The 27,197-nt window shown below is 44.1% G+C and overlaps 1 protein-coding gene across 2 annotated transcripts in view; it reads right to left on the bottom strand.

Annotated features, from left to right (window-relative positions):
• The window catches only part of ZNF704 (zinc finger protein 704), a 40,311-nt gene extending 14,441 nt beyond the window's left edge, over window positions 1-25,870 (bottom strand). Inside the window, exons 1-2 of one of the 2 annotated variants that reach the window (XM_081874452.1) lie at window positions 25,455-25,870; window positions 13,163-13,410 (exon numbers count right to left, since the gene is read on the bottom strand). In XM_081874452.1, coding sequence (XP_081730578.1) covers window positions 13,163-13,410; window positions 25,455-25,772 — 566 coding nt within the window. In that variant the 5' untranslated portion in view covers window positions 25,773-25,870. The remainder of the gene's footprint in view (window positions 1-13,162; window positions 13,411-25,454) is intronic. The other variant, XM_081874451.1, reaches the window with a different exon arrangement.
• Window positions 25,871-27,197: the final 1,327 nt, after the last annotated feature.

Genomic DNA, 27,197 nt, shown 5'->3' with positions numbered 1-27,197 from the left:
GAAATACTGTATTCCATTCAAGTTGTGGATATTTTCGAATGGGTGTAAGTGGGGAGTTGCCTGTACACAGAATCCCTTCAAGTTCCTTTACACGGAAGCACCTGAGTATGTGAGCACAGAGTGAGTGGGATCTCTTCATCTCTAATGCAGGAGCAAAACATTCAAGCCATCCCCACAGAGAAGCTGGCTTCCTTCAATGACCAACCAATCTGCCCTGGCTGAAGCTGCCAACGATACCTGGTCGAGACAAACCGCTCAATACATTAGACATTAGACAGGAAAGGAGCAGGATGTTCAGTCTTAACACCTTGAGGAAAGTCACCAAAACACCTGCACAATGAGACATGCACACACACCTTTTGCAGTCCAAGGGGCACATTCCCTTCTGGGCAACCTTCCCTGATCAACAATCCTGGTAGCTTGGGATGATGGCTACTAAATGAAAAGGCTGCAGAGCTACTGGCTAGGAAGCTGGACCAGATTCCTGGCTCTGGGCCTGGTGTTACCTGATCAGGGGCCCAAGAGAGGCACAGCACCTAGGCCCACAGAACCAGAGGCAGGACCCTCACAGGTGCTGTCCTTGGGCCTGATGAACGGAGTATTGCCCATGCCACTTTGCCAGTCCAACAGCTGAGGGAGCACACCAAGCGGAAAGGCACATAACAAAGGAAAAGCAGCCCAGTGAGCTGGTCCTTTAAGAATCTCTAGGGCTCCAGTAAAGGAGGACTGGCCTGGATGCAGAGGCTCAAAAGGCCTCTATTCACTTTAGGCCCTCACTGAAGGATGTTGATCACAAGGACCTCTCCATGGTGCTGTGACATCTAACCAGACTGGCTCCATGGGCAGAAGCAGAAGCAGAACAAGACACACTTTGTGACGGGGTGGGCCTATTTTGTTTACTGATATACTGAGGCCTAGTCCTACTCTCCTTGCATCCAGGGGAAGTCATACGGCAATTCATGTCCGCCTCTAAATTAACCCAACACTGCAACAGCAGCCAAAGCTAGCCTTAGCTGAAAACAGATATAAAGGATGCCTTAACTGCAGGTACTGTCAAAATCAAATAGCTAACATCCATAAACCCCCACCCCCTGCAAATGATTTATTTTAATTTTTGGGAAGACCAAACAAATTAAACACATACACAAAGATGCCAGCTTTTCTCAGCCTTGCTTTAGTAAGCACAGATGTCTGGCACTTCAACAGATATTTTTGTACATTACTTAACACAAGCTACAAAGCTGCTACTTTTACAGAGGATGCTGCCTGCTGGTTAACAGTTTCCTGAAATTTCACAGCTTTTTCTTGAGCCCCTTGGCTAGAAAATAAGGCATATCCTCACTTCACGATCATTTACAATGGGTATGCAGTACTGCTCTTCAAGCAAAGGCTATTGGCTTAATCACTCTACAGTATATATAAGCTTTATTGGTGCCAGTATCATATAAACATATGCTGATTTAATTGAGGATTTATGAGCTCTTAGTTTTGTTCCCACAAGGAAGGGGGCAGAACATAAATTAACAGGATACAGAAAAGCTACGTACAAGCAACAACACTACCATTATCATTTTAAACAGGTATAAGCCCAGCCACAATAATAATAGCATAAACCCCAAATGTCTAGCACCATGTTCTATGCACAACTGGGAACTTTCACATAGGACTTTCCTCTACCTCTTCACACTGCAGCCAAAACCTTGGATTGGGGCACACATCATGTGGGTGGGAAGTTTTTAATCCCCCCCCCCCAGTTTTAATGTATCTATGTGTGTATTTTTGTCTGGTTGCTTGGTTGGTTGTAAGCTACTTTGGGTTGCCCTGGGCAAGATAGGTAGGTAAGTGGCTCTCCACATGTTGAACTACAACTTCCATCATCCCTGGCCAGTGACCCCATGCTGGATCTGATGGGGGTTGCAGTCCAACAACATCTGGAGGGCACTGCATTGGCAACCCCTTTCCTAGAATAATGTGTGAATGTATCTCCTCTGCCCCCCCACCGCCCCTGCTCAATTGTGATAATGTAAGGAACATATTAGGGATGCGGGTGGCGCTGTGGGTTAAACCACAGAGCCTAGGACTTGCCGATCAGAAGGTCAGCGGTTCGAATCCCCGCGACGGAGTGAGCTCCTGTTGCTCGGTCCCTGCTCCTGCCAACCTAGCAGTTCGAAAGCACGTCAAAGTGCAAGTAGATAAATAGGTACTGCTCCGACGGGAAGGTAAACAGCGTTTCCATGCGCTGCTCTGGTTCTCCAGAAGCAGCTTAGTCATGCTGGCCACATGACCCGGAAGCTGTACGCCGGCTGCCTCGGCCAATAAAATGAGATGAGCACCGCAACCCCAGAGTCGGTCACGACTGGACCTAATGGTCAGGGGTCCCTTTACCTTTACCTTTAAGGAACATATTACCAACTTATAATTAGCCACTTCACATACCTTGCAAGATACTGGCATTAATTCAGACATTTGCTTGTGAATGATAAATGCACACATGTGTCCCTTAGAGTCTTTGTGGGGAGCCCCTGTGTGTACGTCTGTACCTGTAAGCTTACATACAGATTTTCTAATGAATGTACGGGGGGGGGGGTGGAAGGGCCAGAGTCTGCTGCTGCAATACTGTCCCACCACATGCTAGCTGAATACTTATGAACACCTGAGAAAAGAGCAAGAGGCCTTACCAAGGTTAACCAAATGATCTTGATGGAGAACAGAGCACTCTATGCATCCAATTTCATTTAGAATGCCTGTAATTTGCTTTATAACCCCGAGAGGCTCTTGAAGTGGCTTACAAAAAAAACACCTCACAATAAAAAATGGTATCGAATAAATGCCCCTAGGGCAGGCATGGCCGAACTTGGCCCTCCAGATGTTTGGGGACTACAACTCCCATCATCCCTAGCCAACAGGACCAGTGGTCAAGGATGATGGGAATTGTAGTCCCCAAACATCTGGAGGGCCAAGTTTGGCCATGCCTGCAGCTGGATCTCATTCAGCCTAAGATGGAAGCAAGTCTCTTGCTGGAATTTGCCAGCTGCCGGGCAAAGAAGAGGGGCTGATCAGCTGTAGGTCGTTCAGCCCATAATGGAAACAGGCTTTTCCTTAATGGAAGCTGGTGCTAGAATCTGGAGTAGCATCTGTAACTGAATGACTTTCCTTGTTCACAACAACCAATGCTCACCCCTCTTTGCTCTGTCCCTTCCCTGCGTTTCTTAACATCTGGTTCCCTACTGCAAGAAACAGGGTGCTAGACTAGGTGGTCTGATTCAGCAAGGCTCTTCTTTCTCATTATGCACATCCTTTTTACACAAGCAACAAAAGGAGACAACAGCAGTACAAAGGAGACAACCTTTGCATGCGACTTTAAGAAAGCCGACTTCATAAAACTTAGGGAAGTGCTGGGTGAGATCCCATGGACAGTAATACTAAAAGGAAAGGGAGTTCATGATGGCTGGGAGTTTGCTAAGAGGGAGATAGTAAAAGCACAACTTCAGGCAATACCAATGAGACGGAAACATGGAAAGTGCCTAAAGAAGCCAGGGTGGCTATCTAAAGAACTTTTAACTGAGTTAAGATTAAAAAAGGATGTGTACAAAAAATGGAAAAGGGGGGAAACCACCAAAGAGGAATTCAAACAAATAGCCAGCACATGTAGACACAAAGTTAGAAAAGCTAAAGCACAGAATGAACTCAGGCTTGCTAGAGAGGTTAAAAGCAACAAAAAAGGCTTTTATGGGTACGTTCGTAGCAAAAGGAAGAACAAAGAAACAGTGGGGTCACTCAGAGGAGAAGATGGTGAAATGCAAACAGGGGACACAGAAAGGGCTGAACTCCTCAATGCCTTCTTTGCCTCAGTCTTCTCCAATAAAGAAAACAATGCCCGACCTGAAGAATTTGGAGTAAATGATTCAGCAGAGGAAACACAGCCTAGAATAACTAAGGAGATAGTACAAGAATACTTGGCTAGTTTAGATGTATTCAAGTCTCCAGGGCCAGATGAACTGCATCCAAGAGTATTAAAAGAACTGGCAGATGTGATCTCAGAACCACTGGCAGTCATCTTTGAGAATTCCTGGAGAACAGGCGAAGTCCCGGCAGACTGGAGGAGGGCAAATGTTGTCCCTATTTTCAAAAAGGGGAAAAGAGAGGACCCAAATAATTATCGCCCAGTCAGTCTGACATCAATACCAGGGAAGATTCTGGAGCAGATCATTAAGCAAACAGTCTGTGAGCACCTAGAAAGGAATGCTGTGATCACCAATAGTCAGCATGGATTTCTGAAAAATAAGTCATGTCAGACTAACCTGATCTCGTTTTTTTGACAGAATTACAAGCCTGGTAGATGAAGGGAACACAGTGGATGTAGCCTACCTTGATTTCAGCAAGGCATTTGACAAGGTGCCCCATGATATTCTTGTAAAGAAGCTGGTAAAATGCGGACTTGACTATGCTACCACTCAGTGGATTTGTAACTGGCTGACTGACCGAACCCAAAGGGTGCTCATCAATGGTTCCTCTTCATCCTGGAGAAGAGTGACTAGTGGGGTGCCACAGGGTTCTGTCTTGGGCCCGGTCTTATTCAACATCTTTATCAACGACTTGGATGATGGACTCAAGGGCATCCTGATCAAATTTGCAGATGACACCAAACTGGGAGGGGTGGCTAACACCCCAGAGGACAGGATCACACTTCAAAACGACCTTGACAGATTAGAGAACTGGGCCAAAACAAACTAGATGAATTTTAACAGGGAGAAATGTAAAGTATTGCACATGGGCAAAAAAAATGAGAGGCACAAATACAAGATGGGTGACACCTGGCTTGAGAGCAGTACATGTGAAAAGGATCTAGGAGTCTTGGTTGACCACAAACTTGACATGAGCCAACAGTGTGACGCGGCAGCTAAAAAAGCCAATGCAATTCTGGGCTGCATCAATAGGAGTATAGCATCTAGATCAAGGGAAGTAATAGTGCCACTGTATTCTGCTCTGGTCAGACCTCACCTGGAGTACTGTGTCCAGTTCTGGGCACCACAGTTCAAGAAGGACACTGACAAATTGGAACGTGTCCAGAGGAGGGCAACCAAAATGGTCAAAGCCCTGGAAACGATGCCTTATGAGGAACGGCTAAGGGAGCTGGGCATGTTTATCCTGGAGAAGAGGAGGTTAAGGGGTGATATGATAGCCATGTTCAAATATATCAAAGGATGTCACATAGAGGAGGGAGAAAGGTTGTTTTCTGCTGCTCCAGAGAAGCGGACACAGAGCAATGGATCCAAACTACAAGAAAGAAGATTCCACCTAAACATTAGGAAGAACTTCCTGACAGTAAGAGCTGTTCGACAGTGGAATTTGCTGCAAAGGAATGTGGTGGAGTCTCCTTCTTTGGAGGTCTTTAAGCAGAGGCTTGACAACCATATGTCAGGAGTGCTCTGATGGTGTTTCCTGCTTGGCAGGGGGTTGGACTCGATGGCCCTTGTGGTCTCTTCCAACTCTATGATTCTATGATTCTAATTACCATTTACACTTGCATGCCGGTACAAGTAGATAAATAAGTACTGCTGTGCCAGGAAGATAAAACGTGTTTCCATGCGTTCTGGCTTCCATTACGGTGTCCCATTGCACCAGAAGTGGTTTAGTCATGCTGGCCACATGACCCAGAAACCTGTCTGTGGACAAACGGCGGCTCCCTCAGCCTGAAAGCGAGATGAGCACCACAACCCCATAGTTGCCTTTGACTGGTCTTGACCATTTACAACAGTGCATTCAGGCATTAACTTGAATAGAACTAGAACTGTTATCTGTTAATTAGCCATGCTAAGTGCTCCATGTTTGGCAGGATACAAATCTCAAAATAACAGACATATTCTCTGAGGCTTTATGTATGCACATGCTAAGCATTCCATCTCCTTTAACAGCAGTATATAGACTATTTTTCATTCAATCACCCATTTAGAATGGTGTAAAGAAGACAGGAGAGTGAACACACACTACAAAAACGATCCATCTATTTGTTTCTCAGGCTAATAATTCACCTTAAAAAAAAAAAAAAACACAGTGGGGGAGGTTGGGTTCCATCATTGATTGAAGCCCTTTACTCTAGTCACTTTTCCATTTCTTACATTAGCAACGATCCAAAAACTTGACCGTTTTACAGTCTCCTGTCTCTTTGGTGCATCACACATGCCGGGAAGTATGCAAATGCAACTCTGAACATTGTATTCCGTTAAAAAGATGGTTGGGAATATACAGTGCCTTGAAACTAGAAGATGTTAACACATATTATTTGCTCCTGGTTAGCCTCACACCTTCCTTTCCTTTCTTTTGTCTGCTTGTTATCCTTGCTCCCTCTTTTCCTCAGTTTCTTTTGTTGTATTCTCCTCTACTAAAATTTGATAGCAATTTTGGAAAAAATCATGCCTCACTGCTCTGAGGGCATTATATAAACCAAATAAATAATACATTTAAAATAGAGCTGCAATTTCTGACCACTGGTCATGCTGCCCGGGGATGATTGGAACGGAGTCCAGCAGTAGCTTCTGGTTTAACTGTTCCCCACCCTTGACATACCGTATATGTACACATGTGGAGATTCAGTTTGTATTAATACATCTCTCTGATTTCCACTGAATTTGTAATTGCAAGAGACTACCTATGGAGACAGGGATGCAGGTGGCGCTGTGGGTTAAACCACAGAGCCGAGGACTTGCCGATCAGAAGGTTGGCGGTTCGAATCCCTGCGACGGAGTGAGCTCCCATTGCTCAGTCCCTGCTCCTGCCAACCTAGCAGTTCAAAAGCACGTCAAAGTGCAAGTAGATAAATAGGTACCGCTCTGGCGGGAAGGTAAATGGTGTTTCCGTGCGCTGCTCTGGTTCGCCAGAAGCAGCTTAGTCATGCTGGCCACATTACCCGGATGCTGTACGCCGGCTCCCTCGGCCAATAAAGCAAGATGAGCGCCGCAACCCCAGAGTCAGCCATGACTGGACCTAATGGTCAGGGTTGCCTTTACCTTTACCTTTACCTTTACCTATGGAGACAGTATAAAAGGTTTAAAGATGCTCATGCAAACTGGTGATCTGACAAACCCTAATTGAGCTAAATAGTTTTCTTTTTCTTTCTTTCCCCTGATTTTGGAGAATTCAGTGGGAGGCTACCTATTTATAAGCAACATATGTGAATTCACTATTTTTCTTAAACTACACACTTATCTGAAACAAGGATGAATTGCAACAAAGTCAGGCTGCAGACTTGGATAAAATCCAGCGAGATGAATTGCAGCTGAACTACAGTCTTGAAGCAGATCTGAAGCTTTCAGTTTCGTGTTATGTATGTATTATACCTGCACTGTAGATATGGCACCAGCACACAATTCATTGCTTTAGTTTTTCCACAAGCATGGTTCATGGGATACTAAGCATCTGACTTCTTTTAGACAGATTATTACACTTACTCGTTTCTTATGTCCCTGAACAGCACCTGAACATTTTGAAGGAAGGGGCTTGTGCATATTTAACACAGCATAGTATCTAATGGCATTAAGTGCTGTATTGTCATGAGTTAGTTTTGCTTCGGTAATTGCAGATATCGTCAGCACTGTGCATAATTCATATCAGTTCCTTTCTACACAGGTGCTCACTCTTATTTCCATATCAGTAATTAGTGCTTGACAATGAATGTTATCTAACCTGTCTAGGTGAAACAGACAAATCTAGTCACAATACAACTCTCTAGGTGACTGATTTAACTGTGGAGACAATTGGGACCAACCGTTCTGAAAGTAAACTTAACAGCTCTGTTGTACATTGGCCAGCCAGAATGCACATTTCGTCTTGCAAACCTTACTCATATTTCTGTTGGGGACTCATAACACTACTTCCTTGCCAATAAGCAGGATCTATGCCACGTTCCATTGCATGGCTGCTCCAAAACCAGTCCCAGAAATAAAGGGTGGTATCCAACTAAGCTATACTGTACTCAGATTCGACTCACCTCAGTCACCAAGATCCTTTGAGGGGGGCACCTCTGGTGGGTCTCATGCCTTCACAAGAGACGAAACCTTTAGTTTGACAGGCACTGCCCTGTGAAACTCCCTGCTAGCTGAACTTTGGGCAGGAAGTTCTCTCCCTCCCTTGAGATGTTTTTTGAAAACTATACTGTTTAGCCACACATTTGCAATTTGAATTTTCTCTTTTAAACCCACCAGCATTTATGGATTTTTTAAATTGATATTGTTATGGATATCTTTGTTCACTTTAATTTTATATGCTGCAATCTACCTTGCTACATGTTTCTTAATTAACATGCAGATTATAAACACAGATAAATAAATTAAAGAGAGTTGGTGATATGCCTGCTCCTAATTGGAACTTAATGGGCCAGTCCCTTTGGGCTTCAGATCAAAGAGAAAGGACAGCCAACAACATCATCACTGAGGAATACAAGAATAAGCAGAATTTCATTCTGAGACAATTTGTCAAGTACAATTCATTTTTGAAATTGACTGACTCCTCTTTTATATGGGGATTTGTATTGCTCTGAGCCAGGGGTCAGCAAACTTTTTCAGCAGGGGGCCGGTCCACTGTCCTTCAGACCTTGTGGGGGGCCAGACTATATTTTTTGGGGGGAAATGAACGAATTCCTATGCCCCACGAATAACCCAGAGATGCATTTTAAATAAAAGGACACATTCTACTCATGTAAAAACATGCTGATTCCTGGACCGTCCGCGGGCCGGATTTAGAAGGCGATTGGGCTGGATCCAGCCCCCGGGGCTTAGTTTGCCTACCCTTGCGCTCAGCCATGCAAGGAATTGAGGCAAATGCATTTTTTGACAACTAATACATTTAATTTTCACCAAGGTGAGTATTTTGACCTTCAACAAAGTGATCTCTACTTTAAAGTAATTCAAAAGTGCACAAGAAATAGCAGCATTAACCTTAACTATTGTCCAGAAGCGCTGATGCATTTTTAATATCAGTTAATAAAACTAAATAAAAATTAGGAGAGTTTGTTTTGCTGTGATGATGTTTGACAGGGTCGCCATCCTATTCTATGCAACACCCTTATTCTTATTCATTTTCTTTGTAAAGAATAATTCGTAAATAATACAATTACCTATATTAAACAATATTTCGGGATTTTTTTTAATCGCGAGGGACAATTCTCATCCATTTTCCTGTATCAAGGCTGCAAGCACTCTCTAGTGACACCTAGTGGCTGTGATGCAAACATGCTCTAATGCTGTATTTTATGGTGACTGGATTGCGTTGGTTCCACATCAACTCCGAGGTTATAAGCACAGTCTAGATAAATTTAGGGCCAATGGAATTAATAAAGTTAAGCACACAATTAAGCACTGCTGTGTCATTAGAATTAAAGAATGTAAATAATAGTTATTTTTATTAATTGTGCATGTTAATATACTCAAGATGTTTTAATTAATTTTTATTAATTGTGCATGTTAATATGCTCCTAAGCTAACACCAGAATGAAGACAATGGATTGTATCCAACTAAGACATACCCTGTAGACTTGAGTTAGTCATGGCTATCCTAAGATATTCCTAAAACATGCAGGAATTTTTAAAATCTGTTTTTAAAAAAACCCCACTTGATGGATATTATTTTTATACTGCAGAATTTTCTATCAAGTTCTTTTATGTTCATATATTTGTAGATGAGAAAACTGTATTATTTTTATTCACCCACAAATATTTCACCTACATTTTAAGAAGCAAATACCCAAAGAGAAAAATAGGTTTTGTGTAGGAGTGTCAAAAAGCAAATTCAACAAGACACATCACAGATTCAAACAAATCCTTCTGTTCATGGGCTGATATGCAAAAAAAAACCCCACAACAAAACCAAAAAAAACCCACCATCAGGCAAGGCCTAGTGCATTGAGTCCTGGAGTGATATGAACCTGAGAGATACACATTTAAAATACCGCTGTGTTTGTGCCTTTGTACAAGACCACTGAGCTTCAACTGGTGGCTCACACAAGCTCAATTAAGGCATGCTGTGGCTACCACCATTTTGATAAAATTTCTATTCCCCCTTTTGTGTGCTTTGCCAATGGAACTGGGGTGCAAAAAATTCGGGGGGGGGGGGCGCTGAAAAATGAAAGGGATGCCAGAGGGCATTTGTGCAGCACAGGGGTCTGCAACCTTTAAGACAAAAAGAGCCACTTGGACCCGTTTCCGAAGAAAATAAAACTGGGAGCGGCAAAACCATTGCGACATTTAAAACAAATATATCTCCGGAGCCGCGATCTGACAGCGGGCGGGAAGGTGACGTCAGGACGGTGCGTGACTAACACACGCACCGCCCCCATGCGACGTCACAGCCAGTACAGCGCCCACCACAGTGGGGAGTGTTGGGATGCACAATGCGCCTCCTCCCCTCACTAGTATCCACCCCGGAGCTGCGGCAAATGTGTAAAAGAGCCACATGCGGCTCTGGAGCCGCGGGTTGCTGACCCCTGGTGTAGCAGGAGCCAGTGTGCAAAAGTCTTGTGTTAGGCTGTAGAAGCAGCAGAAAAAGAGAGCAAAAATATAAATTCACTAAAAGTATAAAAAATACACTAATAGTAAATACCACATCAGAGTTAAACTTGAGTCCTATGTCTGAAAAGACTTTTATCGTGCTAAGCTACCAAGAATATTATTGGGCAATGTTAGCAAGGAGAATGTGAGCCATGATGTTGGCTGGTTATTACATCTGCTGCAATCTTTGATGAGGTTTAGGGTACAGCTTGATTCAAATTTAATAAGCCATGGCATACTAGCCTGAAAACGAGCACCTGGGGCACTTCAGCTTTGATGCTCCCTGTCATTGTATTAGACAACAGTGACTGCAGGTGTAATTGACTAGCTCAGGATTTGCTGCTCTCAAGGTTCCCTTCTATTGTCAAGGGAGAAGAGGGGTAACTAGAGACTGGGCTGGCATTAAAAGTTGCCACAACTGAACCCTGATATGGCAGATCATACCAAACAGCTAGATTACGGTCTTGACCGTTTTAAAAACAAACAAACAAACAAATCTATCCCCTTTCGATAAACAACAACCATTTAGTGTATGTCCTTTGCTTTCTGTAATTTCCCACAAAATTGCAGTTGGGGCTCTTTAGTTGATACCCCATTTTTATTCAGCATCATTGTAGTTATGGTATGGAACTTGCCCTGAAGAAATAGCCATTACTACCCCTGTTCTTACGATGCCCATTCAACAGCACCACATATATAAATATAAAAAAAGAGTCTTACCTCCCTCCTTATACCTTCAGCTCCCTTTCTTCCTTATTTCATTTTGCTATTTCATTATAAGCTCCCTAATGGCTGCAGCACCAAACAATTAGTGAAGGGGTTCAGGATATCAAATTCCAAAGCTTTTCCAAGAGGTCTAATAAACTGAGAGTGAAGGGAGGCAGAATCAAAGCTACAACCCAGTGCCATAACGTCCAACAAATTTCCACAGGAAGTCCAGTTAAGTGACCAGAACAAAATCATGGGTGCCAACTACCTCAAACTCTGGGGAAGGTTTGTATTACACAGAAGGTTTCCATAATAATGCTATATGAGTCTTTTGTTAATGCCCCAAGACAAGCACTGAGGGAAAGAAGGAGAAGGAAGGAGGGAAATGGGAGAAAACACACAGTCCTGCCATTGAGGATAAGGGAGGGAAAGGTAAGTCTCCTGAATGAAACTTGCAGCAGTCAGTACAGAGGGGCGTGTCATCTGGGGAATCAAGAGGATTTAAGGTGTTGCTGAGCCCTGGGAGCAGTACTGCGCCTAAGATTTCAGATTAAAACTGCAGAGTGGAAGGAAAGGAAGATCTTTTTCTGCCTCCCCACTTCCAACTACTCTCTGAAGACTGGAGAAGAGACCCTCTTAAGAATATTAGGGAGGGTGGGCAGGGGAAGGACTAGAGCATGTGAAAAATGAACATAATACTTTAGCTGGAGTTCATTCATTTTCAGCTTTGTATTCTTGTTGTTAAAAAAGCACACCTAGCCATTCCATTGTTGCGCCCATAACCTAGGTTCAAGGTGCCATTTAGCTCCTAGCTTTCTAACACTGCCTAAGGGGTTGTGGGTTTGATTGCTCTGCTTCTTGGTTTTATACCCATCCTTCAAATTCAGTTTCTATTCTATTCCACTGCAGCATGACAAAGAAAGAAGAGAAGATGGAAGCGAAGTCACAATGCTCATTCTTGGTTTAATGAAATCATGGTTTATCAGACTAAACCAGACTGAAATTATTATAGCTGAATCAGGCCTCTGAGTATAGTTTAGAGCAGCCTTACCTAACCTGGTGCCCTCCTGATGTTTTGGATCAGAACTTACACCAGCTATGAAATTGTCTCACCTGTCATATGTGTGGAAGGATCTCTGCTTTAGTATATTCCTTGCTGGCATTGCTCACATAAGTTTATATTTCATTTTAAACAATTTACTATTATTGATACCTATTTTACAATGATAGGACTGGAGTAGTAGCAACTGGCCAAAGGCTGCCCAGTGAATCTTATAACCCAAGTGGTCCATATCAAACAATGACCACTAACCTCCACAACAGACACAGACACACACACACACATTCAACCTGTAGGAAGCGCTATATACCATCTTTTTCGCTCCATAAGATGCACTTTTTTCCTCTTAAAATCTAAAGGGAAATGTCTGTGTGTCTTATGGAGCGAATGTGTGGTCCCTGGGGCTGGGGGGCGGGACCCGGGCTTCCCCCACCAGCCCCACAAGCTCTGGGAGCAGCTCCCTGAGCTACTTTTTGGGGCTGGGGGGGGAACCCAGGCTTCCCCCTCCAGCCCCGACAAGCTCCTGAGCAGCTCTGGGGTAGCCCGTGAAGCCTCCACAGGCTGCCCTTCTCCCTCCTCAGGGAAAAGCCTCCAAGTGCCGCACACACACTCCACGGGGCTCATGAAAGGGAGCGCTGAGCAGAGCCTGGGATGCATACAGGCTCTGCTCAGCACTCCCTTTAAAGAATTCCCCCCCCTTGAATTCCCCCCCCCCAAAAAAGTAGGTGCACCTTATGGTCAGGTGCGCCTTATGGAGCGAAAAATACGGTAGTTTATATCAGAAAAGCCCAACTTGCTGAACTTGGAAGGCTAGTCATTTTGCCACCCTTTCCTGCTTTTCAGGCTTCCCTACCTTGCAGGAGGCACATCAATATTTGAAGACACAACTTTGCGTTTCTGCTCGAGAAGGCAGATGGAGCGGGTGCTTTCTTTCTCGTGCTCATGGACTCTGCCAGGTTTTTTGGTGTCTGCTGTTTTCGAATCCTCTTCCTTCATCGCCAACAGAAAAAAATGTTGGTCTGACAGTTTTTGATTCAGATCACTTTTTAGCTCCTCCTGCTGAAATGCTGCGAAGGTCATTTCACGCTTTATGCTGGTTGCCTGAAAAATTAAAAGGGATTATTAGATTTCTTGCAATTCATTTGCATCATTTTAAAAAGAGGGGGCAGACATAGCCTCCAGGCATCCAATTCTATTTAGCAGCTCCGACTCACATTACTAACCACTTTGCTTCACAGGTTTCAGACAGAAACCTCTTCATTTCCTTTACTACAGATACCTGCAAATTGTCATGAGCACCCTATTGAGAGGGCCATCCACATATCAAATAAGAGCAGCAAGGGCAAACAGAAAGGTGCTCTTGGTGGGCAGCACCCAGCCTCAGTTCTAGAACTACCTTGCTCTGTGCGTCAGGGGAGGGGAACTTGTGGTCTTCCAGATGCTTATTGGACCTCAGCTTCCTTCATTCCTGACCACTGGGCATCCTGGCTGAAGCTGATGGGAACTGAGTTCAACAACCTCTGGAGGGCCACAGCTTCCCCACCCTTGACACAGAGGAAGGAAGACCCAGCATGCTCTCACGGCAGGACCATCTTGGCTGTGAATCCTGGAAGACTTGCTCTCTGCCTTGCAGGCCTTTTCCCACCTGGGCTAACTCCAGCTACAAAAGCTGAAGCTGAACAAACTCTTGGGCTAGGGTATTGTTGAGAGGGTTTTGTTGAGGGGGGATGGTTTGCGAATCTTTGTATCTTTATTTTATACCTCATTATGATTTATGTGGAAATTGTTCAATATTTGTACTTTCTGATGTTTCATTTATTACCTACTATGACTTTTGTTAATGTTTGTAATTATGCATGTTGCAAGCCACCTTGAACATGACTTACACATTCTTAGATGTGCTTAAGTGTTCAACTTATTTTAAATTGCAGTTGTCATGTTTTACTGCTTTGTCGTGTTTTGCTACTTTGGCCTCTTGGGGAGGAAGGCTGGGACAGAAATTGAATTAATAAACGAACAACAAATATATTAGTGAAAATAGCATATAAAATGTGTTATATTAGGGGAAACTGCTCTCAGAAAATGGTATATTAGGAACTAATTCTGTTATTTTTTTCTAATAAATAAAAAATCACAAACTGACGTGGAAATGTACTGAAATGAATTTAAAACTGGAAAAATGAGTAACTGAAACAGAAATGGGTAGCTTCGTACAACTTTGCTTACATCTAGCCACACTATGACCATGTGTGTGTGCGTGTGGAAGGTAAAAGACCCCTGACTGTTAGGTCCAGTCACGGACGACTCTGGGGTTGCAGCGCTCATCTTGCTTTCTGGCCAAGGGAGCCGACATTTGTGCGCAGTTTTTCTGGGTCATGTGGCCAGCATGACTAAGCTGCTTCTGGTGAAACCAGAGCAGCACATGGAAATGCCGTTTACCCTCCCACTGGAGCAGTACCTATTTATCTACTTGCATTTTGACGTGCTTTCAAACTGCTAGGTTGGCAGGAGCAGGGACCAAGCAACGGGAGCTCACCCCATTGTGGGGATTCGAACCACTGACCTTCCAATCGGCAAGCCCAAGGCTCAGTGGTTTAGACCACAGTGCCACCCACTGTGAAAATAGTCCTGTGCAAAAAAAGGTGCAGCTTCAGTCCATGTGAAACATGAAGGTTTTGGTTAAAAGTTAAAATCTTGATGCTTCCAAGAGAGATTATCAATAATAAAAAAATAAAATAAATGCAACAGATGCATAGTAGTTTGAATACATGGATGGGGAGGGGAGTTCAACATGGTATTATCGGGAAACACTGCTGGTTGTTGCCCAGCGCCAGTTTATTTTTTAAAAAACTGTAAAACTAATTATGCTGGTATAAGGTTACTGTAAAATACAATGATAAATTACAGTGCAAGCCCATGCACACACTTAAAATGATTAGAGGCAAAATATTTAAACACATTTCCCATTTTGTAGTTTCCTTGGAAAGCCTTCTGGCACTTGTTTCAAGAGAAAAACCAGAATGATTACTTTAAGAACACAAATGGTATCCAAGCTGAAAGCATTAGTCATATTATACTTCTCAACATGCAGCCAAATGACATATTGCCAAGAAAATATGTTTCCCCTGTGTTATGCAAAGCAAAAAGCTCACAACACAACACAACCAACAATTGTAAACAAGTATACTTTTCACTTTAGTAATAAAGGTCATGCTTGAAAGACAGATGAGATTTCCTGTTTTGAAAGTTGATTTTTAACCAATTATCCTGAAGAAATCAAATACTAATTCTGGGACAATTCAGAGAACCACTGTGTGCATGGCACGTACCTGACATGTATGTGCATAGGTCAACTGTCCAACCATGGTGCAGAATTTGGTGGCCAGGATGCTTAATGGGGCATGACGGCTTGAGCATATTACACCAATCCTGGTCAGACTGCGCTGGCTGCCAATTAGTTTCCAAGCCCAATTCAAAGTCCTGGGTTGTTTTTTATACCTATAAAGCCTTAAATGGCTCAGGACCACAATACCTCAAGGGCAGCCTCTCCCCATATGAACCGACCCAGACCCTGCATTCATCATCTGAGGCCCTTCTTCGTGTGCCTACGCTACGAGAGGTTTACAGGGCGGCAACACGAGAACAGGGCCTTTTCTACAGTGGCTCCCTGTTTGTAGAATGCTCTCCCCAGGGAGGTTTGGCTGGCCCCTTCATTATACACCTTTAGGTGCCAGGCAAAAATGTTCCCTCTTCAACCAGGCCTTTGGACGATTGACATCTTACACCCTTTTGAAAGTGTTTGTGGGAGGGGGGTAAGGTGGTGTACTGAAAATCTCCCACAATGTCCCTTTCAATGGTACAAATGGATGGGTCTGCTAAGGAATGCAGAAGACTTCACATCTGCTGAATTCATGGGGAGTGATAATATGGGTAACAATAATGGGTAATACTGTATATGGTGAGTAAATAGGGATAAAGGCCGCAGAGAAAAGAGTGATGAAATGAAATGCAGCAGAAGTGATGGCCCGGAGTTTTTGTTACATCTGTTGAAGCCTGTGTAGGCATTTGAGGAGATGCAGCAAGTTCTCACGGTCCAAGCTGCAGGCCTATGTGTGATGGAAATTTCCCCTTTGCAAGTTTAGTTTAAGAGAACAGACGCACAGCACTCCAAATCTGCACATGCAATAACATGTATGGGGTTCATGCAAAATTGGACTCAAATTCTAATCAACAGGTTCAATTAACTTTGTGTTACTATCCCCCCATCAAGTTACCATGTATCAAAGACCAGATTTTTTTACACAGCCTTCAGATTTTGTCTGGCTAACCTGCTCTTTATAAAGGGTAAGGAAAGGGGGTGGGTAATTATAATTTTAGACTTGGGTAAAGAATAGAAATGCAATGTTCCAAGTTTGACACATATTCTCTCTTAGCCTCATTGCTCTGCACAGACACCCTTCCTAAGTCAAAAAAAATAACAACTCTATCCTGCCATTGTGCTAGTTGCTTCTCCAGTCCATCACATGATGCCTCTGACTCTGCCGGTGGCTTACAAGGCAGAATGGTACAGATAAAGTAAGTTTGCTTTGCTGCAACCCACTATGACTCAACTCTACTTATCTGCTCTTCTTAACAGACCCGTGATAGGAATTTCCAGTAATTCAATAGCTATGCGGACAGAAGCCTAGTCTGTAACAAAACTTGCTTTATTAGACCAAATTAAGTTTCAATCCATGACTTAATTTGAAGTGGTACTATTATGGGATGCACCTTCGCCCGCCCAGCTTCAGTGGAGAGATTAATTATTTGGGTAGAAGAGTTCTAGACATAAATGAAAGGACTAAGGTGCATAAAGGGAAGGGCGAAAATTTGCAGTAGCCAAGACAAGAGATAACCAGAACACGACTTGTGGAGTCTGAAAAAACAGCTACTGGGTTTTTGTTGTTGTTGTTGTTTTGGTTTTTGCTATGCTATGCAGAAGAAGAAGAGGAGTTTGGATTTGATATCCCGCTTTATCACTACCCTAAGGAGTCTCAAAGTGGCTAACAATCTCCTTTCCCTTCCTCCCTCACAACAAACACTCTGTGAGGTGAGTGAGGCTGAGAGACTTAAGAGAAGTGTGACTAGCCCAAGGTCACCCAGCAGCTGCATGTGGAGGAGCGGGGAATCGAACCTGGTTCACCAGATTACAAGTCCACTGCTCTTAACCACTACACCACACTGGCTCTCACTTGGTGACTGAGACTGTGTGTGTGGGAGATAGAGAGGGGATTCTGAAACAAAACCTAGATTTTATTAAAATTATTTAAACATGGCTTCCCATACAGGGGTCCTGAAACAGCTTACAAAATAAAATTCAACACTAAAATGTTTTAAAAGTGACTATTAAAATATACATAAAATCTAAATAAAATCAGCAATGAGCAATGCCAATAATAGAGTGCTCCAAAGAGTGGGCACCACTATAAAGAAGGCCCTTCTTCATTCCCCCACCCCAAGTGACATGCTTAGATAATGTGGTACCACTAGCAAGGGTTTCTCTGATTATCTTAACACCCTAACATGTCTGCATAGGAAGGGGAAGGCAATCTTTTCAGTATTCTGGTCCCGAGTTGTTTAGGGCTTTATACACCAGAAACAAAACTCTGGACATTGCTTGGTAGCTAACAGCAGCCAGCCTGTTTGAGCACTTTTAGCTCTCCACTCAGTACCTTCGCTGCCATCTTCTGCACTAGCTGCAGCTTCTGAAATAATTCCAAGGGCAGCCCCACAAAGAGTGCATCACAGTAACCCAAAGATAAGGACTGCCCAATTCCAGGACATCATTGCTACACTAGCTGGTAATAGGTGCTCCTAATCACCAAGGTTATTTTAGCCTCTGGTGACATAAGAAGAATTAATGCCTGGTTAACAGGGAAGATAGTATCTATAGACCCTAGTCAATAGCCACATTAAGAATTCTTCAGTTAAGCATAATTTTGCACTATGTGCAACTGGGAAGCTAGTTAATGGCTTCAGAAGAATCCAGGATATGAAGCCAACTTCAAACCATGGTTTGATATCCTACCTTATTCTCAAGCTGCTAACCATGGCTTCCCAGTTTGGATACAACATGAAACCATAGTTAACTGAAGACTTCTTGGTTTGTTTCCTGGCTTTCCTGCAGGGGCACAAGGCTCATTCATACCTCAGCTTATTAGGCCAAAATATTATTGTCTGAATGTAGCCAAAGAGAAGGAGGCTTAGGAGAAGCAGTTCAATCATGCATGTACCACATTTAAGATGACAATGATACATCCATGAAAAAAATATATCAGGAAGCTACTTGGAGATGCAGGACAAGATATATGGAATGGGAGACTTCTGGATGTAGAAACATTACCCAAAACCTTTTTAGAAATACTTACAATGATAATAAAAGGAGACTTACAGGAACGCTTAGGGTGCAAATTCTTCCTCAAAGCTTTTACTAGCACCAATAAACCCTTTCCGTAAGTCTGAAAAATGCTTAATAGCACACCATCACTGGAAGCAACAGGGGCCAGACTACACCTCATGCTGTTAAAATATCAAACATCTAAAAGGCTATTTAAAAACAAATCTAATAGATTTGTATTCTTAACATACAACTCCAACCTCAAGTTCTCTTAAACATTTTTTTTTTTGTGCTAGCCTGAGGATAAATCAATTTGAAAAAGAAGAATTATATTGCACAATCTATTCAGCAAGAATAATATTCACAGAGGAGCACAATGAGGTAAGAAAGATTCTTCTGTCAATATTTGGAAAGGTGCTGCTCTGAATCTTAATGTATCGTTACATTCTAGGCTACTCTTTGCATTTATTTATTTACTCACTCACCTTGCCAATGCCTGCTTATTATAAATAACCTATGCTAGTTAAGCCTAATCATTCAAAGTGTCTGGAAATAGCTGTGCTGAAGAACACTACCTGAAATAATGCATCAGGAATGCCATTACAAGCATCACTTCTTCTAAATCAGCATTATATAAAAAAAATAGTACAAAGAAAGAGAATTCATAGCTTTGCTATTCAACAGATGAAGAACTAATATTCCACTCAAATATCAGTTTCTCCAGAACAAAAATGTGAATGGTTTTATTGTGGTCAAGAAATTACATGACTACTACTATATATTGCACAGTTTCATCCAAAAGGGCCAAAAAAGGAACAGTTTTCCTGCATAACTCTTGACAATTCAATGGCTAGCCAGTCAGCTCAAAACAGAAACAAGTCACATTTAGCTATACTTAGCTTACCCTGCCTACTCTCCCTCCCTTCCATGTTGCATGAAATACAACATAACGGGATACTAATCTTCTGCTGCCCAAGCAGTATACTATATTTAAAGTTACAAGAAGCAAAATGATAGTTTACACATGCAAAAACAAACAAACAAACAGTGAAAGAATAAATGGAAGAGACTGGTGCACCTTTTTGGCACTTCTGTGCATATACAGCAGGGCTGGCCAACATGGCACCCCCAGGTATTCGGACTACAGGACTATTATTCCTGAATCATGCTGGAATGGGATAAGAGTTGTCATCCAAAACATCTGGATGGCACCTCATTGGATACCCCAGAATTGTGCACAGTCACCAAAAGGGAAGGATATACATTTTTCTATTAACAACACATATGGCTGTTAGTCCCAGTAACTGCATATTCTTTTTGCCGATTGAAACTGGCATATTTATGTAAATTTGTGTACTTTTCATTTGATAGGACCAACACAGCAGCTCCTCTCTGCTCCATGCTTTTCTTTAAAAAAAAGAAAAGAAAAGAAGCAATGGCTCAATTTCGGTAATTTTTCAAACCATAATTTTAAGAAGCAGGAACATGCCATTGCCCTTTACATTTTTTCCTCACTACTCCCTTCACTTGCATGTCTCTCCTCCAGCCTCAGATTCCCCTGTCCCAGCTGTAGTTTGTTGTGGTGCCTAAAACCAGAAACTCTTTTTACTACTAAATCTTCAAAACCATGGCTTGGAGTAGGTTTGCAGACCACTGTTTGTACAGAATGTCCACTACCTATGATTTGCTCTATTGGCTATCAAAGCACACAATGCCTAAGAAAAGTGAGAGATTGGGTGCATGAGAGGAGAGCAGGGAGACCACGGATTTGTAACATGCTCCCAGTCCTTCAAATTATGACCCAGCATATCAGAAGAGAAGTACAGTATCCAAGCTGGGACACTGCCAGAAGTAGTCTTTTTTTAAAGTTTCTCCATAGTTTTGGCCAGAGTTTCAAAAATGTGTAACATTAACTGATGGTGCAGCTCTTGGCTTCATAACACAGTTACTTTTTAACCCTCAGACCAATGTGTTTATAGTACAACTACTTCCAGTATTAGTCATAGTACAGTACACCATTCTTGGTTTTACCAGCAGATTATTATTATTTACATTATATCAATGCATATCACCTGATGATAAAAAGTCAGGTTTTAAAATTCTCAAGTGTAAGCATTTTTCAGGCCCAAATGTTAACAATGCAAAACTGTATTCCTCAACAGCTTCCTTCCCCCATATAAAAGAAATATAATACTTCCCCTTATGCTGCATGTTTCTGAACAGAAGTGTTCTTGTCATACACAGCAAACGTCTTTGATGTTTCTTGTCTTAACCAAGCTGAGTTTATTTGTGGCATCAGCAACAGGTTAGATCTCTTTGCATTACAAGCCAACTATCGTGTGTCAAGTGTTTGTCAGCCTCCATCACAGTTATAAAAACATATCACATTAACCATCAACACAGTTGGATCTTTGAGAAAAGCCTTTCTGGAGTAGTCAGTACATAATGTGGTTTCAACTTGTCCATTCCACACCTTTAGCAATGTTGTTAAGTAAGCATTATACAGTTACAGGTAGGTAGCCGTGTTGTCTGCCATAGTCAAAACAACATAAAAAAATTCCTTCCAGTAGCACCTTAAAGACCAACTAAGTTAGTTCTTGGTATGAGCTTTCGTGTGCATGCACACTTCAGTGTGTATCTGAAGAAGTGTGCATGCACACGAAAGCTCATACCAAGAACTAACTTAGTTGGTCTTTAAGGTGCTACTGGAAGGAATTTTTTTATTTTGTTTTAAGCATTATACAGTTTTAGATATGGGGCTGCATTCAGATGCAATGCTATTCCATGATTTAGCACTTCATGAAAGACGCGTTCTCCTGAGTTTGCAACCTCCCTAATTCTTTTCCTAGAAGTGTTTGAAATGCCCCTCCCCATTTTAGTTGTTTTGTTTTATCCAAACTAGAAACGGTGTTTGAATGCTAGCTGTAGTCATTTTCAAAACATTCCAATTTCAAACCACCAATTATGAAGCTGAATGGTTTGAACTAAATATAATGGCCGTTACTTATTTATTTACTATCTACTTTTCATTTCCAAAGAATCCAACAGTATAGTACATTAAAACTAAGGCAACAATGTAACAAAAAGCATAGCACTAAAATGGCTACAACTTAATCACCAGGAGGAAACATGATACAATATTAAGCCATCAAGATCAGGGACTAATGTTCTGTGAGAGTCTGAGTGAACAAATGAGTGTTCAGCTGAAGAAGGAACTCTTCTGGGTCAGTGTCAGCTGTACCTCAGTGGTGAGTGAGTTCCACAGTCAAGGTACAACCACTGAGAAGGCCCTTCCTCTGTATAGTGGTACCTTGGTTTACAACCATAATCTGTTCCAGAGGTCCATTTGTAAATCATAACAGGGTGTAAATAAGGCGTGCTTTTGCCAGTGGGGCCTCCCAATAAAAAATTGTTCGTAATAAAAAGAAATGGGTCATAATAATAATAATAAACGTTGCAAACCGGGACATGCACTTCCAGGTTTGACGTGTTTGTAATCCAAAACGTATGCAAACCAAGATGTACGCAAACCAAGGTAGCACTGTATTGACACGTGGTTTATATCAGCTGCCTGCAGGAGTGCCAGCTTGGCCCTGAGACTGTGGGTGCCCGGGGCCTTGGGTGCCATGCATTGTGCATGGCCTTGATACTGAAATTTGTGGGTGCCCAGCCCCCACAATGGAGTTTTGTGGGTGCCAAGGCACCCCAGGAGCCAGCACTGCAGCACAGGCAGGAGGGTCTCCCTTAAAGATCTTAACACACAGGCGGGTCTATATGAGAAAAGATATTCCTACAGGGAACCAGATCCCAAGTTGCTTAGGGCACCTTGAATTTGGCTCAGCAGCTAAATTTCTTTACTATTAATCACATGGTTCACACTAACAATATCTAAGGGCCACAGGTTCCCATTTCTACTTTACCCTATCAAACTCTCTTCTCTGGCAGATATTGGGTTAAACTAGCATGTATTCTTCACTGTACAGCCAAAAACATTTCCAAGCATGCAGCACAGTTCTTAGGCTGCCAAATTTCGACAGGGAACATGAAAAATGACAAATATATATACTTTTGAATAGGTTTAAACTGTAGGTCTCCAATCACCACTTATTATCCCCTTGCCTACAAACACTCACAGCACTGCAGCCACTGGTTCCATCACTGGTACATCTACCAATTAAGGAGCCAAAACACCAGTGTTGAAAATATCAGTTTTCCATGTCAACCATAATCAAGAAAGAGAGACACCTGAGACACAAACATATTCTTGATCATGGCTTGCATTAGTGGTGGTGTTAAGACTGCAGAAGGAAAAATCCAAGCTAAGGTCACTTTTACAATACCTGTTTATCAGAGCATTCATCCCAATTTGTTTGCAGTGAGCTTATTACAACATCATGTCAAGCAATTTCCACACTTTCCAGTGCATTTCCCCATCACTTTCCTTACTGCAAAAGTCCAAAAAATTGTTTACGTGGGTTTGTTGTACCAGAGTGCCAAATCCATTTAAATAGTGCCATCTGCATTTCATAGTACGAAACTCAATCCTACCTGCAAAATGGCAACAGTTTGGAAGTGGCCGAATACAATTTTAAGGGAGATGGTAAGACATCAAAAGATACATCCTCCTGTCAACCTGTTGGGCAATGCAACATTTCTCCATGCTTTCTCAGCCAAATCACAATTGGCTGTGGTGTGGTTATGTAAAATTGGACATGGTAAATACTGATAATGATCAATAATAAGCCTTGCATACACTTCATACTGTATTCCACTGGGCAGCATAGAATACATTTACAGCATAGACTTCACAGGGTTACATATGTCCCTGTTAACTCAGGGAATCTATCAGGTACCTTTGTAATCTGGACAACTGCAAAATGTCATATAGGATAGCCCCACATAGAACCATTCAGAAGTTTTAGCTTTACCAGAACAGGGACCTATTTCTACAGCAGTGACAATGCTAAGGAGATTATGAAGCATAGAAAACTCTATGTAAACCTCTACGTGGGCAAGCAGAATAGAAGTATAAGAAATAAAACAGTGACAGACCACCTGGACTGATTTCCTATTTGTCTTCTGGGCAAAAGAGAGGAAGTGGGGCTACCAGGGAGGAATTCTTAGTGGTGGCACCCCAATTTATGGTTCCCTAAAAAGTACCTCCTTCAGTCAACTTTTATCCTTTGTTTTCCCAAAACCTTTTGCCTGATTTTTGCTCTGATTGTTAGCTTCCCTCTGGATCTTTAGATCTTGATGCAATTTCATGTTTTTCTGTTTTAATTGTTTCTCTGTCACTTCTGTTACTAAGTTTCTTTGTATACAATGCACCTTGCAATTTTTTTAAAAAAACTGATGGGCAATAGAAAAATATAAATTATGAAATGCCATGACCCTGCATTATGAACGTTCTTTGTAATATTGAAACTTGTATATGAATGCATTGAAGATAAAGTAAATGCATAACAACAAAATAAAAGTTGACCTTTAAGAGCCAAAATAGCCTTAGGTACATACTGCCTGCCTTCCCTAAATCCCACCGCAAACCTGAAGATCACCTAAGAAGTATCTTGTAGTAGAGTCACACATGCTTGTTTCTGAAATTTTCGAACAATTTCTTCACTGGTCACAGGGGACTCTGGTCACACACAGTGCAAAGATTGTGCTTTGCAGTGCAGTCCTTATGCTCATCTACTCAGAATTCAGTGGGGGTTACTCCCAAGAAAGTGTGTACAGGGATGCAGCCTTAATTGCTCCAACTACTTTCCCAATATACCTGCCTATTACCCATTCACCCCCCCCCAACACTTAATATCCCCATGGCTCTTTTCACTGCCTCATTATGTTTTACCATTATCTCCCGTTTCACTGTTGCTGCTAAGCCGGCTTCATTCTTTTGCAGCAGCGTGGTTCAGATGCATGCATTTCAAAGCCTACACGCACACCCTAGAACCCAACAACGCTGATCCCTATTATCAATGGTCATTCCAGCATTGCCCTCTACTGTCAGAGGGCACTTCGTCTCATGTTATTCATTCTAGCACAGCACACCATCCCCAACCCTGCAACAGCAAAAAGTTCTGCAACACAGCACAACAGACCGTGCAAAAGGATCCTTGTTGATGCTTTTATTAAAAAAATGTAAACAACAGCCATCTTTATTTACACTATGAGCTAACTGTCTGAGATGGGTAACAGCAATCCCAAAGGGCCCTTGCAAACCAGTAGATTACGCTACATTTGCTTGTTTAAATCCACAATGTTTTGGTTTTTTTAAATGCACTCTACCTCCCCACCCTTATAGCTTTTCCACACAGAACGGTAGATGTACACCTGATGCCTTTGTCACACATTACATGCACCCAACCCCTTCCCTGCAGACAGCTAGATTTCCCTCGCAATAAACGTGGGTGGGTGGGGGGGGCAGTTATGCAGCGGAGAGGGTATGCGTCGGTTCTCCCGTCCACTTTGGCAGGGAAGTCAGATGTGCAAGCCTGCCTTGCAATGGAGTCGGTGCCCCGTCCCTCCAGCCTCGTGCTGGGAAGGCACTCTGCGTATGCCCCGATGCCCCCTTCCCCTTTCTTAACCGCCCATTCTCTTCCTACCCAGGGCTGGAATTCGGGGTTGCAAGCAAGCGAGGCCCGCCTCCCGCGCAACTTCCCGGCGAAGCCCCTCCGGAACGCAGCCCGGAGACTAGAGCAGCGTCGACCCCGCCGGCCCAGGCAGGCGGCGGCTTCGACGGCGCTTTTCCCGCCCAGCGACGCCGACGCACCTTGAGGCTCCCCCGGGCGGCCGCGTGGCCCTTGCCCGGCCCGGTGTGCTCCGCCGGGGGCGGCGGCGGGCTGCCGCTGCCTCCCGCTCCTCCGCCGCCGCCACCCGCCTCCGCCTCGTCGGCGTCGTCGTCCTCCTCCACGTCCACCACCACGTCTTCCTCTTCGTCCTCCTCCTCGAGGGCGGCCGCCGAGCCCTCCCGCCGGGGCGGCCTCCACGAGTTGTCGAGCTTGGGCAAGGGCTGCGCGGCCGACGGCGCTGAGGCGCTGAGGCGCCGGCTCCCCAGGCTGGAGCGCTTGGCCAGGCGCCGCGCTTGCATGGCTGGCCGCGCCCAGCTCGCCTCAGCGCGGCGCGCGGGAAACAGCAGCAGCAGCGGGCTCGCTCGCTCGCTCGGCGGCGGCGGGGCTCGGCTAGGGGGCGGCGGCTGAGGAGGCACTCACGGCCAGCAGGCGAGAGGGCAGCTGCTGCCGCCGCCGCCGCCGCCGCTCGGAAGGAAGGCCGGCCGCCGCGCTGCGGCCATGAGGGCGACCCGCGCCGAGGGCGAGCGGCTCCGGGGCCCCGGCTGCCTGCCTTCCCGCAGGCCCGGCGGTGGCGCTCCCCAGCTGCGGGGAGGGACGGGCCGAGGCTCTTTTGCTAGTCTCTCTCTCTCTCTCCGCGCGGCGCGCTCGCCCCAGCCTCAAAACCCGGACTGGAATCGCCTTCCCGCGCTGCACAGGCGGCCGCTGCCGAGGAGCTGCTGCTGCGGGGCTCGGGACGCTCTCTGCTCCCTCCCGCTTCACCCAGCAAGCAATAACTGGCGGTAGTCCGAGGTGAGGTGGGCAGGGCGGCAAAGCCAAGGCCCGGCGGGAAGGGGAGCTTGCCCCACCAGGCCACCCCGTCCGGACCTGGCGCGAGGAAGAGACGCTGGAGGTGCAAAAACAAGCAGCAGGTGGAGGATGGCGCGCGCCTGGTTGCTCTTTGGGAAGGGGCAAAAGCGAAGAGGTGGAGAGAGCATCCTCGGGGGAAGCGTCGTCAGAAGAGCCCCAAGACCCAAAACCCATCTCCGGATGATTATAGGAAGCCCGCAAGCAGGTAGGGCTGCAAAGAATCATATAATTGTAGAGTTGGAAGGGACAAGCATCTAGTCCAGGCACCCCCCAAACTCGACCTTCCAGATGTTTGGGGACTACACTTCCCAGCATCCCTGACCACTGGTCCTGTTAGCTAGGGATGATGGGAGTTGGAGTCCCAAAACAGCTGGAGGGCCAAGTTTGGGGGTGTCTGATCTAGTCCAACCACATGCAATGCAGGATTCCCCACCCCCCAACGTGTGGAACTCAAACCCGGGGCTCTGAGATTAGGAGAGCTGCTGTCAGTTAGTGTGGACAATGCTGAACTAGGCAGAGCTACAGGGTAACTTGGTATAATGTCGCTTCCTATGTTCCTAACCTTTTCAGCCCAATCCAATGCTGGTTTACACAGACTGTACTGTTATATGGGGCTTATTCTGAAGTAAGTCTGTGTAGAATTGCATCCGAACAGCCTAATCCTAGGAGCTGAGCTGCCCCTAAGCTCATTGAAATAAATGGGTTTAGGGAAATTTAGCTACTTTGGATGTTGTTGGGTATTAATGCTGTTTGTCCTTATTTCAGCACCTGGCTTTTTCACTGCCTTTTTCTGAAGCTTTGTTGTGCATTTGCTCAAACTTGCACCTTAGTGGTGGTTTTCCTGGGGGAAGGGTCCGCTGCCGCTTTCTCGTAGTTGT

The sequence above is a fragment of the Podarcis erhardii genome (assembly GCF_964252035.2).
Source record: "Podarcis erhardii genome assembly, chromosome: 8".
In the NCBI taxonomy this organism is placed as follows: Eukaryota; Metazoa; Chordata; class Lepidosauria; order Squamata; family Lacertidae; genus Podarcis; species Podarcis erhardii.
The sequence above is the reverse complement of the archived record's forward strand: the minus strand, read 5'-3'. Positions and strand labels throughout refer to the sequence as shown.